The 19,452-nt window shown below is 47.4% G+C and overlaps 1 protein-coding gene across 1 annotated transcript in view; it reads right to left on the bottom strand.

Annotated features, from left to right (window-relative positions):
• Positions 1–18,546: 18,546 nt before the first annotated feature.
• Positions 18,547–19,452, bottom strand: part of Vav1 (vav guanine nucleotide exchange factor 1) — a 45,482-nt gene continuing 44,576 nt past the window's right edge. Inside the window, exon 27 of the mRNA XM_041669123.1 lies at positions 18,547–18,837. Within this exon, the coding sequence (XP_041525057.1) occupies positions 18,784–18,837 (54 nt within the window). The 3' untranslated portion in view covers positions 18,547–18,783. The remainder of the gene's footprint in view (positions 18,838–19,452) is intronic.

Genomic DNA, 19,452 nt, shown 5'->3' with positions numbered 1-19,452 from the left:
CACAGCATAGCAAGCTACGATAAGACCAAGCACAAACCCTCATATCAAGGCTAGAGGAGAGCAGGCAAAAGAGTCAGAGAGACCCCCATTGCCACTGTTAGGAGAGCCACAGAAACACCATGCTAACAACCATAATTGTGCAGACCCCGGCAGGCTGTGTGCTTGCTGCTTCGGTCTCTGTGAGCCCCTAGGAGCCTTGTTTAGCTGTTTCTGTGGGCCGTGTTATCGTGTTCCTTATTAGTCCCTAAGAATTTCCCACACGCATACAATATATTCTGGTCATTTGGCTCACCACCGCCTACTCTCCCCCCGAGTTCCCCTCACCCACCGACCGTTGCTAACTCATGGCCTCCTTGTTGGTTGTCTTCCTTGACTGTCTAAGTCAAGTTTACACTGCTCAGATACATATGGGTCTCTCTAAGACAGGGTCTCTCACCAGCCTAGAACTCAATAGTCAGAAACATGGGTCCTCATATTTGTGGGGCAAGCACAGGATGGGCTGGGCCAACTATAAAAGATCCAAGATCCCACCATATCCACCTCCCTCCCTCCTTGCCAATGCCACTCCAAGTCATACAGGCTGTGTGACTATTCTGTTCTTTTTTTATCCATTGTATGATGTATGCCGTAACAGTTTGGGATGCATATTCAGCGAGAAATGATGGAAACTTAAGGCAGGTAGCTTCTGCATCCCCTTCAACAGTTTTTATTTTCATTTATTTATTTGAATGTGTGTCTGTGGGTCAGAGGACAACTTGCAAGAGTCGATTCTCACCTTCCACCATGACAGTCCCGAGGTCCAACTCAGGTCATCAGAATTGGCAGCAACACCTTTTTCTGCTGAGCCCTCTCCCCGCCCACCTACACCCCTTTACTGTGGTTTTTTCAGATAGCGTCAGCCTCTCTGTGTGTAGCCCTGGTTGTCCTGGAACTCCTTCTGCAGCCCAGGCTGGTCTCGGACTCACAGATGTCAGCTTGTCTCTGCCTCCCGAGTGCTGGGATTAAAGACGTGTTCCACAAGACGCATACTTTTGATCAGGTTTTCGTGCCTGTGCCACTGCACCCAACCCGAGTTTTTATTAACACATGATGTTCCCATTAGCCCATCCTTGTACAAGTTTATAATCCCAGATTCTCAGGAAGCTGAGGCACGAGGATCAGGAATGCAAACCAGCCTTGACTGGCTACTTAATGAGACCCAAGTTCTAAAGAGGGAAGTGGGCATCTGGGGAGCTGGGCTCAGTCAGCAAAGTGTTTGCTGAACAAGCGAGGGAGCCTCAGTATGCTCTGCAGACGTCACTTAAAAATCCAGGCAGGCGAATGCGACTCTGTAATTCAGTCCTGGGGAGAGGGTGTGGGGGCTGACGGATTCTGGAGGCCCACTGGCCAGCCAACCCACCTATTGAACGCCAGGCCCGTGGAAGGACCTGTCTCAAAAGATAAAGCGGAACCTTCTCCGTGAGAATCGGGAGACAGGAAGACTGTGAGAGCCCCGGGGTCTGGCAGGACCAGAGCAAACCGGTGTCTTCTGGAAAGGACAGGACCCCAGCACTCAGGAACGCAAAACAGCTACGGCTGCTGAACCTACTCTGGCCAGACAGCCCTGAGGCGTGGAGAGAGCGGGACTCACGACCACACCCCTGACAGAGGAGCTGGGAACAGTTGGCTGCCGAGCGAGGGAGAAAAAGGGAGAGGCATCTTTCCTAGGGGTCTTCTCCCCAGCACCCTTGTGGGTTGACCATGCTCCAGTGGATTGCCACACACTAAGGACTACATGAACCCCCCAAATTAGACTGGACGGGTAATTGAAAAATAAAGAAAAGAGGGCACGATTGAGAAACAGCCGGGGTGAGTGGATCTGGAGCTGTGCTGCCCACGTAACTTGCACCCAGGCGCTATACCTCTCATGGACGCTAGATGACAGCACAGGCTGCAAGTGAGCGCTGTGGGGTTCGCCAGCTTCAAAAGTGTTCTTGACTGGAAACCAGGGCCTCCTAGCACTCGGAGGGAGAGGGAGAAAACACCGCCTGCTGGAATCCGAGGAACAAGCCGACCCCGTGCCTAACTACATCATACGGAATTCCACCAACAGAGGGGCCAGTCCTTCCACGGAGGTCAGATCCGCCTAGAAATCGCTAGAGATGAAAATAAGTTTTAAACATCACACTGAGTGAGGTAGCCCAGACCCAGGAAGACAAATATATGTACTCATCATAAATGACTTTTAGACATAAAGCAAAGAAAAATCAGCCTACAATTCACAATCCCAGAGAACCTAGACAACAAGGAGAACCCTAAGAGAGATATACATGGATCTAATCCACGTAGGAAGTAGATCTCCTGAGTAAATTGGGAGCATGAGGACCATGGGAGAGGGTTGAAGGGGAGAGGAAAGGAGAGGAGCAGAGAAAAATATGTAACTCAATAAAAAACAATTTTTAAAAGTTTTGAATATTTTTAAAGAAAATTATGTAATCATAAAAATTTGGGGGTCGGTGAGATGGCTCAGCGGGTAAAGGAGATTGCCACCAAACCTAATGACTTGAGTTCGATCCCCAGGACCAGTGTGGTGGAAAGACAGAACTGACTCCCACGAGCTGTCCTCTGACCTCCACGTGCTCCCGTGACACTCAACGTGCACGTCCACAAATCAAATAAATTTAACAAGAACCTTTACAAATAAGTTGAAGACACCACCCCACCCCAGTAGTGCCGCTGACCCCTCCAGAAGGATAAATGGAGGCGGCAAAAGTACCAGGGCGTCTTTCTGGCGGCCTCTCTGGGCTCATATACACGGACTTGTGAGCAAACACACACACGTGTGCACACCCACAGACACACAGTCTCTTCTCTTTGCAAGCGACCACCAGACCGCAGACGTTGTAATTACCGCGACGTCCACCGGGGGGCAATCTTTCCCTTAATTTTCTGTCGTCTGCTTTGACTTGGTCCTGCCTGGGTTTGATGGGTTCCATATATCTTCATCCCTGTTTTTAAATCCCTAGAGCAGCTGCAGGAGAACACTTTGAGGATTGGCTTAGTTTCTGTTGCTGTGATAAAATATCCTGACCAAAAAAAAAAAAAAAAAACGGGGGGGGGGGGATTTTGGAGAGAAAGGGTTGGCTTGATTTTACAATTCCAGATTACAGCCCAGTTGTTGTGAGGCAGTTTAGACAAACACTGCGAATAGCTGGTCACATGACAACCACAGTAAAGAGCAGAGAAAGGAAGGCCTGCACGCTCCCTCCTCCACGGTTCAGGACCCCATACCTAGGGAATGGTGCCGCCCACTGTGGGCTGGGCCTTCCCACATCAGTTAACACAGTTAAAATCACCTCCCACAGACCAACCCAGTGCAGACAGTTCCTCACTGAGACTGTCTTCTCAGCTGACTCTAGGTGGCGTTTAAATTAAAACTGAGCACCACAAAGTTGTCTCTGTGTATGTGTCTATGACGGACATGCAGGTGGTAATATTTTGTGGTTAGCATTTGTGAATAGTGTCCCAGTTACCTTTGATTGTCAGCCTGAAGCAGGAAGTCTTGACTGAGGGATTGCCATATCAAATTGGTCTGTGAGCATGAGTGTGAGAGGTATTTGGATGGATGATTGATGTAGGAGGGCCCGGCCCCTGTGGCAGCACCACCCCTAGGCAGCTGGGCCTGGGATGTGTAATGAAGCTCACTGGACATGACTAGGAGTGGGCGAGCCAGGGAGCAGCCTTCCTCCATGGTCCCTGCCCCAGGTTCCTGCCTTGACTTCCCTCAGAGGTGGGCCATGATATCACAGCCACAGAATAAAGCCAGGATGAGTAGAGTCCTGTCCTGGTGGCTGTGGTCCCCAACTATACACACACGCACGCACGCACAGGTGTTCGTTCGTGGTGCAGGCACCCTCCCGTGTGGGTACGCGTGTGTGTATGTGTGTGAGTGTATGTGTGTCTGCAGCTGAGGAATACTGAGAGCAGAGAAATATTCTTCCCCAGGCAAGAACACACCAAATGCAACACCAAATGGCCAGCTCCGAAAACACACATACAAGTGACATTATACAGACTAAGAGGGTTATATTTAGGAACATATCAGTGTGTGTGTGTGTGTGTGTGTGTGTGTGTGTAACAACAGTTTTTAAAAGAGAAGATGAATTTGAAGAGAGTGAAAAGGTATATGGGAGGGTTTGGAGGGAGGAAAGGGAAGGAGTAAATGATGCATTATAATCTCAAAAAAAAATTATACATACAATTTCAAAAACAACAAGAAGGGAGGGTTTGTTTGGGTCCAGGCTGAAGAGTCTGTCCACATGGGGAAGGCATGGTGACAGGGGCTGGTCACATTGCATCTGTGTTCAGGAATCGCATGAGGGGTGAATGCCAGCCCACTTTCTCCTTTTCACACTTCCTGCCGCAGTCACCCTGGTCTCCCAGACGAGTTAGTCCTGTTGTAGTGACAATATTCACATCGGCATCTAGCTGTTGTGTGTGGATGAGTACTTGGGGCCTGTCCAGATCTGTAGTCTCCTATGCACGCGGCTTCCAGATGTGTGGGGTGCCGTGAAGAACCTCATCCTCTGTGGGGGTGTTTTTGCTGAATGTACCTGTTCGTGGGTATTTTGTTGATAATGGCCTGGTGTGCATGGCTATTTTTATGAGGGCCTTTGCATACTGTGCATCTGTATGTTGCAGTAAAATTGTATCCCTACCCTCCGTAATCCCCACAAAGCCCGATGTCTTTCTTTGTACCTCCAGCTCCCAAATAACAACATGGAGTCCTACTATTAATTATGAAAGCTTGGCCTTAGCTGAGGCTTGTTCTCACCTAGCTCTTATAACTTAAATTAACACCTTTATGTTACTCTGTGTTCTGAGATGTGGTGTTACCTCATCTCTGTACTCCTCCAAGTATGGCTGGTGACTCCCCGCAGCCTAGATTCCTTTTCTTCTTCCTTTTTCTCCCTGGAAATCCCGCCTATCCTCTCCTGCTTACCTATTGGCCATTCAACTTTTTATTACACCAATCACAGCAATACACACAGTGTACAACTATTCCGCAACAGCCCAATGTCCACAGCCTCGGAACAGCATGAATGGCAGCTGGCTGGGCTGCAGTTGTTCCAAATATTTGCCATCTTGCTTGGGTTTCTCATCGCCAGGACAAAACACTTCACAGGGACCCACGTCAGGGGAGAAAGAGCTTGGATTTGTTTTTTGTTTTGTTCTGGCTCTCAACTCACAGGGACACAGTCCGTGGAGGTGGAAAAGGCGTGGCTGCAAGAGGATGAGGCTGGTCACCCTGCCTTGCAGTCAGGAAGCAGGGAGTGAGCACAAAGTGACTGGGCACTAAACTAGACCAACCCCTAGGGAACTAATTCCTGAACAGGGGCCCCACCACCTAAAGGTTCCTCAACCTTCTTCATGCTGCGACCCTTTAATACAGTTCCTCATGTTGTGGGGACCCCCGAGCACACAATTATTTTGTTGCTGCTTACTAACTGCAATTTTGCTACTATTATGATTCATAATGTAAATATCTGATATGCGGGATTTCAAATATTTGACTATGGTGAAAGGGTCATTTGACCCTCAAAGGGGTCATGACCCACGGGTTGAGAACTACCACACTGGAGTGCTCAAAGTGTAGCTTAGTGCTGAGACTAGGCTTTTCAGTGTGTGTGTGTGTGTGTGTGTGTGTGTGTGTGTGTGTGTGTGTGTTCACACCTACATATGCAAGTGTTCACATCCTCACAGGTGTGCAGGTCACAGGAGGTTATTACCCCCCATTGATTCACCTGACACATGGTCTCTTGCTGAACCCCGGAGCTCAGCTGACAGCCAGCAGGCCCCAGCAATCCCCCTGCCTCCACCCTTCAGAGGGCTGGTGTTACAGGAGCATATGGCCAAGCCCAGCTTTCTATTTGTGTGCCAGGGATTCAAACTCAGGTCCTCCTGTTTGTGCAGCAGGAGCTCTCACCCTCTGAGCCATCTCGCTGGCCACATCATGTTACTGTGCCTTCAAAGAAGTATGTCCCTGTCTCTCTGGTACAGAAGGGCACAGGCATCCCCCAAATATGCAATTAATTTCCAAGGGGCGAGACGGCCTCTGAGACTCCATTATGTTCCAGCACCATTCTCCACTGCCCATAAAGCTGGGTCTAACATTGAGTCACAGAGATGCTCAGTACAATAGCAGGGCACCTGCCTGCCTGATGTCCACTCTGAGGTCCTCTCATGCCCATGGCCACCCACACTTGTGCTTGGTTAAGGGTGACCCCAGCCAGTGGAGAGAAAGTCACTCAAAAGAGGCAACTTCTTGTTCTTGACTTAACCTTAAAGTACTGCGTATAAAATCTAACCAAACAGGGACAGCCAAGACCTGGGGGGGGGGGGGGACAGCGATGAGCAGTTTCTGGAAGGTGGGTATTGGTGCTGGAGGCATGGATACACTTAGCAATGGTTAAAATGCTCAGAATGGCTGGGTGGTAGATCGCATGCTGTCTTTAACCACAACCTTAAAAATAAAGTCTGTTCAATAGGAAAGAGTCGCCAAGGCATGAATAATGTATGTTGACGAGATTCTGTCTGATGCCCAGGCCTTCTCTGAAACCCCTTCCAGGGGTTGATAGACAGCTGAAGGTCTCCAGAAGGACAGACAGGTCTTCAGAGGTGTGGCCACAGTCAGTCCACACTCCTGAAAACGGCTTCTTATCTCAACCCTGATGGAAACCAGTGTTCCATCAGAAAACAAACAGGAAAGGAGTAGGTGGGAAGAGGAAGATCAGCAGGAGAGGGTGGAGACTGTTAGGAATATTTCCCAACCAAGCTTCTCCTCCGGTGCACAGAACTCCAATCAAAACAAATCAGACCGAATCAAAAATGCCCATGTTTAGTGACTGCCATGCTCTTGGGTGGCCGGGAGCATGGCGGGGGATGGGGGAGTTAGACAGAGGGTGAGCACATGCAAAACCCGAAACCACGTGTTCCTTTTTCCAGCGTGAGCCTAAAAATCCTGTGAGGGGTCAGTGCTTGACAGCTAGGAGTTAGAGTCCAAGGGCTTGACAATTCCCAGGCCAGGGGCTGGGTGACACCTTCAACTCAACATTACATTCCAGACTCTTTGGATATAGGGGTGTTAGAGGGCTGGGGTCTCGCTTTTGACCAAACAGGAACAAGGAGGAGGATGGAGGATACAAATACATCATCCATGTAGGGAAACGTCATAATAAACCCCAATTATTAGGTATAAGTAATATCAACTATAAAAACATATAAAAATGAACAGGAGCCTGAAGCCAAGGGAACACACAGACAGACAGGAGAAAATGAACTACAGTCTGAGGTGGTAAAGAGATTGAACCCGGTCCCCACAACCCAAACAGGGCACAGTGAGAAAAGAAATCCCTCTGGGCTGGGGGAGGCTGCAGCTCAGTGGGCAGCACTCTCCCCCAGCACGCGGGGAGTCCATGTCTCTGTCACCAGCACACAACAAACCAGGTATGGTGACACCCGCCTGTCACCCCAACACTTGGGAGAAGAGACAGGCGGATCAGGAGTTTAAGGTGACTCCCAGCTACATAGTGAGTCTGAAGCCAGTGAGAGACTCATGAGACCCTGTCCCCAAAACAAACATTAGCAAAATAAATAAAAGAAAATGAAGGTCCCATCCACAGGAGCAATTTTCTGCTTAGGACTGTGACCCAGGATCAAAGCCCTCAGCTGGGAAGTCAGGACCGAGGGATGGGAGGTCATGGCCCAGGGATGGGTGATCATGGTGGGGGGTGGTGGGGTGGTGGTAGCACTGTTTTGTTTTCCTAAATGGTCAGGTCATCAAAGTACCTTCTAAATATTTATATGCACACCCGCAGACCTGGGCCAGCCCTCAGCCTGTCATAGAACCTTCTCTCTGCAGTGGACAGTAGTCAGTACAGAGATGCGTTATTGGTCAAAGTGCTGAGAATACAAGACAGAGCACTCGTCCCTAAATGGATGGAGCTCCACCACCCCTGAGGCAGAGCAAACATCACAGCAGGGGAAGTGGGAAGAACACGCGAGAAGCAGCTGAGGAAGAGTGCCTTGATGTGCTGTCTTCCGGATGTGCTATAGCGATGACTCTCAGAAATTCACAGCAGCTGTGGGCACCTGCATGAGACCAAGCCAGCCACCGTCCAGCCCAGCCCAGACTCCAGACCTCACCCACCCCTCACTGAGGGGCTCTTGGCCATGGAGCTGCTGGAGCAGGGTGTTCTTTGCTGAGGGTGTGGTCACTATAGGTGTTCCACACTCCAGGGGATGACCATAAGGTCCTGCACATATGGCCAGCAGTAACTGGACTTGGCAGTGGATTGTTTGTTTGTTTTAAGACATGAAGTTAGGTGGGGAAAATGTTGAGTGACATACAGATGAAGCTGAAGGGGAGACAAGGTAGGGTATACACAGCCATATCTCGTTGTATGTATATATATATATATGTGTGTGTGTGTGTGTGTGTGTGTGTGTGAAATCCTCAAGAATAAAGAAACGGGGGCTGGAGAGATGGCTCAGTGGTTGAGGGCATTGCCTGCTCTTCCAGGGGTCCTGAGTTCAATTCCCAGCAACCACATGGTGGCTCGCAGCCATCTGTGGTGAGGTCTGGTGCCCTCTTCTGGCCTGCAGACATGCACACAGACAGAATATTGTATACATAATAAATAAATAAATATTTAAAAAAAGAATAAAGAAACATTTTTAAGGCTGGGCAGGGGTGGTTTATGCCTTTAATCCCAACACTCAGGAGGCAGAGGCAGGTGGTTCTTTGAGTTCGAGGCCAGCCTGGTCTACAGAGTGAGTTCCAGCAGTCAGGGATACACAGAGAAACCTTGTATCTGGGCGGGGAAGACAGGAAAAAAATGTTCTTAAAGATCGTCTTATGGGTTTGGGTGTTTTGCCAGTATGTCTGTCTGTGCACCATGTGTGTGGTACCTGCAGAGGGCATCACATCTCCTGTAATGAAGTTACAGATGACTGTGACTTGCCCTGTAGGTGTGGGGAATTGAACCCAGGTCCTTTGTAAGAGCAGCCAGTGCTCTTAACAGCTGACCCCACTCTCCAGTCCTAGAATTAAGAACTTTTTGGGGGATGGGGGGTTCCGAGACAGGGTTTTTCTGTATTGCTCTGGCTGTTCTGGGCCTTGTTTTGTAGACCAGGCTGGCATTAAATTCACAGAGGTCAACCTGCTTCTGCCTCCCAAGGGCTGGGATTAAAGGTGTACACAACCACTGTCCAGCTAAGAAGTTTTTAAGTTTTTGAAGGAGCTTTGACAGCCCTCACTCTCCCTGCACCAAGAAAAGGCACCAGGGATGCAGCCTTCCCACCCGAGGTGTCTTCCTGCCTGGCAGCTTGCTGACAAGATTCCAGACAAGTGAGAGACCCTGCCTCAAAAGACACAATGGATGACAATATGAGAAACAGCACCTGAGGCTATGCCCTGGCCTCCACACATCTACGCAAGCACATCTACACACACATATGAACACACACACACATGTACATGCGTATATTTACAGACAGAAGGTAAAGGAGGCAGAGCTCATTTGGCACCCCTAACTCTATTCTGGAGACACTGTGACACCTCCCAGGGAAATCTTATAGCCCCAAATCCTTTACCTGGGGTCTGTCGGCAGACGGGACAGTCTAGGACAGCAAAACTGTGATGGTGACATTGTTGGTTTGACAGATTCTAGCATCACATGGGAAGCCATCCTCTGGCCATGGCTGTGAGGGGCTGTCTATGTTAGGTTAGGAGATGTGGGTGGCCCCATCCTGTTATGGTAAAAATAAAATGCTGCGGTTCCCCAAGTGGCGGCAGTGGGCAGCGGGCCACAAGACCACAGCCGGCCACAAGACCACAGCCGGCCACAAGACCACAGCAGGCCACTAAGGCAGCTGGGTCCCAGGCAAGGAACCACGTGGCAGGTGAGAGACAGAGACCTATTAGGCACACCATTCAGAGAAAGTGGGTATTTATTTAGTGGGTTATGGAAGGGAAAGGTGGTAAGGGGAGAGGGGGAAGAGCAGAGAGAGGCAGGGGGCGAGGGGAGAAGTGGGGAGAAGGGAGAGAGGCAGAAGCTGCCTCCTTGGGAAAGATAGAAAGGAAGGAACTCAGGCTGGAAGCAGAAGATCTGCTTGCCTCAGAGGATGGGAGAGGGAGTGGGCGGGGCTTGTCTCTTAAAAGGACAGGACAGACCATTACATTCCCATCTCTTTTTTATAATAAAAAGGTGCGAGGTTAGACACCACAGGTTAAAGGAATTGGGATGCTTCCTGCTTATTTGTAGGTGTTGTTTTGGTGGGGGAACCTGGATGCTGGTCACATTCTGGGATAGCTGGTCTCTTTTTTCCTGTCCAGTGTTTGTGGTATGGAAATGTCTGGTGTCTCTTGAACCTGTTTAAGGTACTGGCAGAACAGAGGACAAAGTTAAGTTTAGGAAAGAAAAAATTTAGGACCAGGGAATTGAGAGGGGTGTATCTGACCTGTTCAAGGTGGATCCTTCAGTTTGGCTCCCTGGAACTCACAAGAATTCTTCAAGTTTATGAAAACATAGGTTTTGAACATATGCATTGTATCAAAATGACTGTGACAGATGTTTTTTCATAATAAAAAAGTATTTTTAAGACTATGGAAGGCAGCATGAGAGAGAAATTGGATAGCGCATACTTGTCCTCACACCTTTATAACTTGCAGGTACACACCTTAATGACTTGTATTTGTATTTTGATGAAATTTGTTTGGTGAGGCTGTCCTTTTAAATGACAAAACCTCTCAGCTGTCAAACTGCATCAGAAATCTTTGAGAAGGGTAAAAGTTTTCTTGAGTTATTGATTAAAAAAATGACAGAGAACTTACTTGGTTGGCACCTAGAGCTACTCCTCAAGGTCATCCAGGATCGCTTATTTGCCTTTTGCTGTATAGCACAGGGCCTGCCAGGCTCCAGAAGATTGTGTGGGCTAAGAAATCTGTAGGAAGACAAGCCTACCTTGACCTGAGCAGCTAGGCTGTTGATTCCAGTGATTCTGTTCACTGTCTGGAGATCTTCAGTTTAGATGAAAGGCAGTTTTGCCCAGTGTTCAGCACTTGGCAGTTGAAGAAAATTGTGGATGGGTGCTGTTCTGTGCCCATTTATCTTCTGTCTTCTTTGGAGGAAATAGAGTACTGCTAGGAGACAAACTGTCTCTTTTTGTTATGAAGATTATTTTAATATTTAAGCATTTAAATGCCATATTCCCCAAATCTCTGACCAGTTGAAGGCTGTTTATCAGGTATAGATGAGTTATAACTACAGTATGGAATCTGTCTGGAGAGCTGGGTCTGAGCTTGACTGTACTGGCTCTCAATTTAACAGGTAAAGCAGGGTTGGATTAAGAGACTTAAAAGTACACACCAATTTAAAACATGAGACTTATTGCTTTGTAGTCTTGAATGAGATACAATGAACAGACAATTACAACATTTAACAGTAAACATAGGTGCATTTAAGTTACATGTATGCTCACACACACACACACACACACACACACACACACACATACACACACAGAGTGAACAGGAATTGGGTGAAGTGGATGCTTTGGAAGGCCCTACTAAAGCCATGCACAAAACACACATGCAACAGAGTCAGCACCAGGGAACCAGACAGGGAATACCTCAGTAAAGATGGTGGGACTTGATCACCTGACCTGGCTCTCGGTTAAGATGGCAGTGAAGTTACCTGACCTCAGTCAAAATTGTGTCAGTCATATGTTGTATGGAGAAGTCACATTTTTTTGAGTCACGAGAGTTTTAAACAAGAGAGACCTAGAGGTGTGATCTGCCCTGTTGCTGAGCTGCTGTACCTAAGTCATGGCGGGGAGCAAAGGCTGGAATTGAAAACGTCTGCCTTCTAGATCTGACTAATTTTGTCAATTTCCACACTAGGGCTAGCACCAGTAGGGATAGTTTAAGGAAAAGCAGGGCCAGTGGGACACCAGCAGAGCTGATAGGCTGAGGGTTTATATTTCATAGCTGAAAATGTGAAAACCCTCAAAAACAGTGAATGAACACCACAGGGCCTATAGAAGGACATCTCATCTCTACAGGCAGGGTGTTGAAGCCCAACTGGCCTCAGTCTGGGTGACTCGGAAGCCAGAGAGGCTAGAGGCTGCTCTGAGTAGTCTCTCGTGGCTAGGAACACTTACAATTGGTCTAAAAGAAAAGAAAAGGAAAAAGAAAAATCCGAGGGACTCCAGGCCCCAAATTGAATGCACTGCACAGTGTGTGCAGTGCTAGCCCAGGAGGACCAACCCTGGATCATCCAACCATGTTTTTAGCTATGGGAAACCATAGATGAATGTCAGTGAAGGGCTTAACTGTAGCCGTGAAGGCTATGGTTGGGGGCTGGAAGGGGAAAACTCACCACCAAAACTGCTCTCCAGCCTAAGTTCCTTCCTTTCCATCTTTCTCCCAAAGAGGAAGCTTCTGCCTCCCTCCCTTCTCCTCACTTCTCCCCTTCCTCCTCCTCTCTCTTCTCTCTCTCTTTCTCTCTCTCTCTCTCTCTCTCTCTCTCTCTCTCTTTCTCTCTGTCTCTCTCTCTCTCTGCCTCTCTGCTCTTCTCCCTTTTCCCCTTCCCCACTTTCCCTTTCCCCTCCATAACCCACTAAATAAATACCCTCTTTCTCTGCATGACGTCCCTAATAGGTCTCTGTCTCTCATCCACTGTGGCTAAGGCTCCTCATGGGACTGGCTGCCTGCATGGCCCACCGTGGTCTCATGCCCACTGCCCACTACTGCCACTCAGGGACCTACAGCATTTTATTTTTACCATAACACATCTAAGGGCTTGGGTGCTGGACTGAGAACTCATATCTCCCCTTCCTACCTGTGAATGCCCTGTGACCAAGCACCTCACACACTTGCCACCATGCCCTCCCTTCCAAGAAGGACAGTACCCTGCAACCTTGAGCCACAGTAAACCTTCCTGCCTTAAATGGCTTTGGTCAGTCTATTTTACCCCACTGATGAGAAGAGTAAGTGCCACACTAATGAGACACTTTGGAGACTGAAACAGTGTTCTAGTTAGCTTTAGCTGCCAACTTACCACAGCTGCTTTGAGGGAGTCTAACTTGAAGGACTGACCAGACCAGACAGACCTGCAACCCTGTCTGAGAGAGACTGTCTTGACTGATAGTGGCCTGCTATGAGTAGCTCCATCCCTAGGCAGGAGGTCCTGGGCTGTAAGAAAGCCAGCTCGGCCCTAAGCGCATTCTTCATGGCCTTTGCTTTAGTTCCCAACTCAGCTCCTGCCCTGACTTCCATCAGTGATGGACTGTGACTTGGAAGTGCAGCCAAACACAAATCCTTCCCTTCCCAAGCAGCTTCTAGTCAGGTTGTTTGTGACAGCAACAAACCAAACTAGGACATAGGTCATGACGAATACCTACACCAGGGCAATGGGGAAATGACCCTGGGTAAACCCGAGGGCAGCTGTTCTATGCGGCAGGCAAAGAAAACTCAGCCAGTGTCTGGCACATGTCAAGGCTCCAGTGCAAGCAATGATCCCTGCAGGAAACAAGGTGACAGAAGAAAGCCAGATGTCCCCCAGCACACCAGGGCCAAGGACTGTAGGATTTTAGCTGGATTTTTAGAGAGTATATATGAAAATTGTTTCCTTTGCTCAGCACAATGTGGAAGGAGGGAACTCAAAATATTAGCTTCTATTACAAGAAAAGCAAATCAAGAATGGTCCACAACCCCAGAGAAGCTAGGTGACAAGGAGGATCCTAAGAGAGACATACATGGATCCCCCTGGGAAGGGGAGATCAACAAGATCTCTCGAGTAAATTGGGAGCATGAGGGAGGGAGAAGGGTGGAAGGGGAGAGAAGAAAGAAGAAGGGAAGGGGGAGGAGAACATGAGTGAACAAGATGGCCAAGTTGGGGGAAGGACAGAGGGGAGAACGAGGAAAGAGATATCTTGACAGAGGGAGTCATCATGGGGTTAGCGAGAAGCCTGGTGCTAGGAAAGTTCCCAGGAATCCACAAGGATGACCCAAGTTAAGACTCGAAGCAATAGTGGAGATGGTGCCTGAACTGGTCTTCCCCTGTAATCAGATTGATGACTACCTTAATTGCCATCATAGAACCTTCATCCAGTAACTGATGGAAGCAGATGTAGCACTGGGCCGAGCTCCCAGAGTTGAAGAGAGGGAGGAGTGATAATACGAGCAAAGGGGTCAAGACCATGATGGGGGAAAAACACAAAAACAGCTAATCCAAACTAATGGGAGCTCACAGACTCTGGCCTAAAAGCTAGAGAACCTGCATAGGACCAAACTAGGCCCTCTGATGTGGGAGACAATTGTGCAGCTTGGGTAGTGGGGTCAGGATTTATCCCTAGTGTGTGAACTGGCTTTTTGGAGCCCATTCTTTATGGAGGGATACCTTGCTCAGGCTAGATGTGGTGGGGAATGATGTGGGAGGTCCTTCTGTGTATATGTTGCTTTTATTGGTTAATGAATAAAGAATCTGCCTTGGCCTGTGATAGGGTAGAATAGAGGTAAGTGGGAAAAACTAAACTGCATCTGAGAGAAAGAAGGCAGAGAGACACCATGTAGCTACCGCCAGGAACAGATATGCCAGAACCTTGCTTGTAAGCCAAAATCATGTGGCAATACACAGATTAATAGAAATGGGTTAAATTAAGATGTAAAAGGTAGCTAATGAGAAGCTAGAACTAATGGGCCAAGCAGTGATTTAATTAATACAGTTTCTGTGTGGTTACTTAGGAAGTCTGGGTAGCCAGGAACAAACAAGCAGTCTCCTACAACAAATTGGCGCTCCAATGTGGCTGACTAAATCCACGTAAAACCTGAGAAAGTTTAGAAAAGAATCCTAGTCACAAAAAAACAAAAGTTTAATGCAACTTCTTGCTCTGTTTGCTAGTGGCTTCTTTAAAAGAGGTCTTCCTGATTCCACGGTAGCAAAAATAAAAACAAAAAACCATGTGGTTTTGAAACAGCAGCTTCGTGGTCCATGCTGCCAGCACAAACTTTGGCTCTTTTTTAGGGTTGATACCTGCCACCCACTTCAAGTCCAGATGCTTATGTAACCACTCGGAGTGGGGAGAAAACTAGCTGAGACCATGCCCAGGGCTCAGCACTCCCTGCCTGAACAGGTGGTGGGATGGAGCCTGCTAGGTGTGCACAAGCAGGAGAGCATGGTGGATTCCCACTGCCATCCACAGAGATGTGTCCAGACTGTGCAGTACACTGCATGAGAGATTTAGCTATTACTCAGATAAAAAGGGTTTATATGCTGCACAGTGCTACCCAGAGTTGAGGTAGTGAGGATGGCTCCCACCTGGTGGTCCTAGAACCTATGATGAATTACCTCCACCATATATAAAGCCTGAGAGAGGTGGAGCCAGCACCCAAGGCCACTGATACCAAGATGCTTAGCATTTTCAAAGCTCTCCAGAACAGAAAAGGTTTATAGATATGTAATAAGGACAGATTCAGACATAAAAGACCTCTAAATGAGACATGGTGTGTTTTAAAAATGTACATAGGCTTGGAGGAGAGAAGAAAAAGAGTATAGAGAGTTATAAAAAGAAGTAAATAGTTTTTAAAAAAAATAAAACAAAGTCTTTAAAGAGACAAAGTAAACTTGTAGAAAAATAATAGGAATAAAGAAAAATAAGCCATGTAAAGATGGAATATACACAGAGAGTCTGGATTATGTATATTACTGTGTTTTCTTTGAATTTTTTAACTGTGAAGGAGCTAAGTACAGAGAGACATTCATTGTATGGGCTGATAAGTTAAACCAAACATAAAGGCACCTTGACTTCAGAATTTAAGTCTAAGAATAAGTTACTTTAGAAAAGAGGTTCTGTTTTTGTTTCCACAGAAGATGAGAACCTGTAAATTAATTCCAGACTAATGTAGTTTGATGCACCAAGACCTTCTGAAAAGTTGCCATGAACACCCTCAAATATTATTTCACCCAACAACGAGTAGGAAGCAGTTTGGAGAGAACTACACCCAAATTCCCAAATATTGTTTATAAATGTTTGTTTACATTTAAAGGGGGATAGATATGCTAAAGAGATTTGCAGTGGTATGGATCTTGGTTTGTTGATACAAATTAAAGATCAATTTATATACATATTTCTGTTCTTGATTAAAGTATTGAGTTTGTATAGCTCATTTAAAAATACAATGTATAATTAAGAAATATAGGTTAATAGATAATCATCTATAATAGTCAAGCTTGTAGCCACGCTAGCTAGTATATATATATATATATATATATTTCAGTTAGATAATCTTCAAATCTTTCAAAAACTACAGAATATGGAATTTAAAATGTTTTAAAAACTTAGGACTTTTCATGACAATTAGACACATCTGCTGACAGCACCAATTACTTCAAGAGGAAGATGGGCATCGAAGAGGCTCCTTATGGAGTTTGCTAGCCATTTGGGCAAGAAACTGCTCTTGCCTGGACTACTTAATGAACTAGACATGCAGGACTCACGGAAGAAAAAAAAAAGACTGCTGAACTTGCCTAATGGTGAGATCATCTTCAGGGTTTCTGCTTCAGGAAAGAGTCTGCCAGACATTCTACAGGACACGGAAGAAAGCAACTGATGGACTTTGCCATTACAAGGCAGAACAGATCTTCAAATTTCCTGCTTTATGGAAAAGTCTGCCAGACTCTATGGGCCTGTCAGCTGAAGATTGGATGCCCTAACAATACAGAAGAACTTTGGTTGACTGTCCATACAATGAGATGTCTCTGTCAATTCTAGAGATTTGGAAGTTGCTTACAATGAACTTCCTGTTAACTTAGGTAATATTATATCCTTCTAGGTCTTTGGTGGAGTTAAAGAATAAATAGTTATAGTTTTCCTTAGTTATGATAAAAGATAACATAGATATAAATAGTTTAACTGCAATTCTTGCTTGATACCTGTTTTGTTATATGTAATTTTACTATGCTAAATTTAAAACCTTTTTTATTTAAACAGAAAAGAGGAAATGGTATGGGAGGTCCTTCTGTATATGTGTTGCTTTTATTGGCTAATGAATAAAGAATCTGCCTTGGCCTGTGATAGGGTAGAATAGAGCTAGGTGGGGAAAATGAAACTGAATGCTGGGAGAAAGAAGGCAGAGTCAGAGAGACGCCATGTAGCCACCACCAGGAACAGACATGCCAGAACCTTGCCAGTAAGCCACAGCCACATGGCAATACATAGATTAACAGAAGTGGGTTAAATTAAGATGGAAGAGCTAGCTAATAAGAAGCTAGAGCTAATGAGCCAAGCAGTGATTGAATTAATACAGTTTCTGTTTACTTATTTCAAAAGTCTGGGCAGCCAGGAACAAACAAGCTGTCTTCTACAACAGGGGAAGGGCCTTGGTCCTGCCTCAACATGATGTGACCGACTTTGTTGACTCCCCATGGGAAGAGTGGGGGGTGGTGCAGTGGGGAGGTGTTGGGGGAGTGGGAGGAGGGGAGCGAGGGGGAACTGGGATTGGGAGGTAAAACAAAAAAGGAATGATGATTTTTTTTTTAAAAAAAAGTCTGTTATTTAGGCAGTTCAAAAAGCTGAGGCAGGAGGATGACAAGTTGAAGGTCAACCTGGTCTAGAATGAGTTCAAGACCAGTCTATGCTACAGAGCAAGACCCTGTCTCAAAGATTTTAAAGTGACTAAAAATGACTAGGGTTGTGGCACAGCAGTGGAGCTCCCTCCTAGAATCCCCTAGTAGGGGCCAGGGGCGTGGTCAGGGGGGGACCCACCTAAAATCCCCCAGTGAGGGCCAGGGGCGTGGTCAGGGTACAGCACCATCTAGAATTCCCCAGTGAGGGACAGGGGCGTGGTCAGGGGTGCAGCACCACCTAGAATTCCCCAGTGAGGGCCAGGGGCGTGGTCAGGGGTGCAGCACCACCTAGAATTCCCCAGTGAGGGCCAGGGGCGTGGTCAGGGGTGCAGCACCACCTAGAATTCCCCAGTGAGGGCCAGAGGCATGGTCAGGGTGAAGCCCCACCTAAAATCCCCCAGTGAGGGCCAGGGGCATGGTCAGGGTGGAGCCCCACCTAGAATCCCTCAGTGAGGGCCAGAGGCATGGTCAGGGTGAAGCCCCACCTAAAATCCCCCAGTGAGGGCCAGGGGCGTGGTCAGAGGTGCAGCCCCACTTAGAATACCTCAGTGAGGGACTATGGTGTGGTCAGGGTGGAGCCCCACCTAGAATCCCCATTGAGGAGCTCAGAAGTAGTGTGTCTGCCTACAACGCTAGGGCCAAGATGTCCAGCTTCAGCACAGAGGACAGAAAAGAAGGGAGGGAGAGGTGTAGACTTGATCTCTGTAATCCCAGGCCTGTAAGCACAGCACTCTCTCCTGCTAGGAAGGAATCCCAGGTCCCTCTCAACCTATACTGTAAAAGGCTGAGAACGGTGACATTGCTGCAGAGTGAACTGTTGTCAATGAGCACCCACCCCGTGGCTCCCCTTACAGATGGTCTGGAGCACACCAATGCCTGCTCTTCTCATTTTATTAGAAGCGTTGCCTCAAGCCCCATCTTCCTTGGGGCCTTCGAGACAATCAGTGTGTTATAAATTAACCATCCTTCATCCTGGGAAGCCTGCCAGCTGGCCACTGGCTGTCTGCTCTCCATCCGGAAGCTCTGCCACCAAGGACTGTTCATGGCCCCTCGACCTTGCCGGCGTCCTAGGCTCAGCGTACATCTGCCTCTCTCTCTGTCCTGCAGGGCACCAGGCTCAGCAGTATTCAGAATAGTCTTCCTCCACATAGTTGGCAGGGAACCAGCCAATCTGGAAGGAGAAGAGAACCCCATGAGGAAAACTAGTCATCTTCAGTCCTCATCACAGTAGACTAGAGCCCTCCTGCCTTGGGACCTTCACACCTGTACATGCCCGAGGATGGCCCTCCACCTTTCACAAGTCTCTGCTCATATGTAAGTAAAGCTTTCCAGTTACCCTGCCAAACATAGTAAGCCCCACCCACTCCACACACACAACTACCACCCTTTCCTTGATCGTTCTCCAGAGAACCCATCAGCATTATGTAATCAAGATGTAATCATGAATGATTACATATTCTGCTTATTGGCAGGATTAATTGATAAGCCAACTCCCCTCCCCCATCACAATATAAAGTTGACAAGGGTAGAGGGTTTTGTCTTCTACTCACCAGACTCCCAAGAGCCTAGAACAGGCTCCAGTGCTCAGTAAACACTTTATTAATATTTCTTGTAATGTTGAGAAGACAGATAGATGGGTGAGTGGGTGAGTGATGCATGGATGGATGAATGAATAAATAAATGGATGATGGATGGATGGATGGATGGATGGATAAGTGGGTGGGTGGATGGATGGGTGGGTGGATGGATGGATGGATGGATGGGTGGATGGATGTGTGAATGGATG

The sequence above is a fragment of the Microtus oregoni genome, unplaced genomic scaffold, assembly GCF_018167655.1.
Source record: "Microtus oregoni isolate MIOR12 unplaced genomic scaffold, Mior012 000019F_ref0000042, whole genome shotgun sequence".
NCBI lineage: Eukaryota > Metazoa > Chordata > Mammalia > Rodentia > Cricetidae > Microtus > Microtus oregoni.
This window is presented reverse-complemented; position numbering and strand designations above follow the sequence as displayed.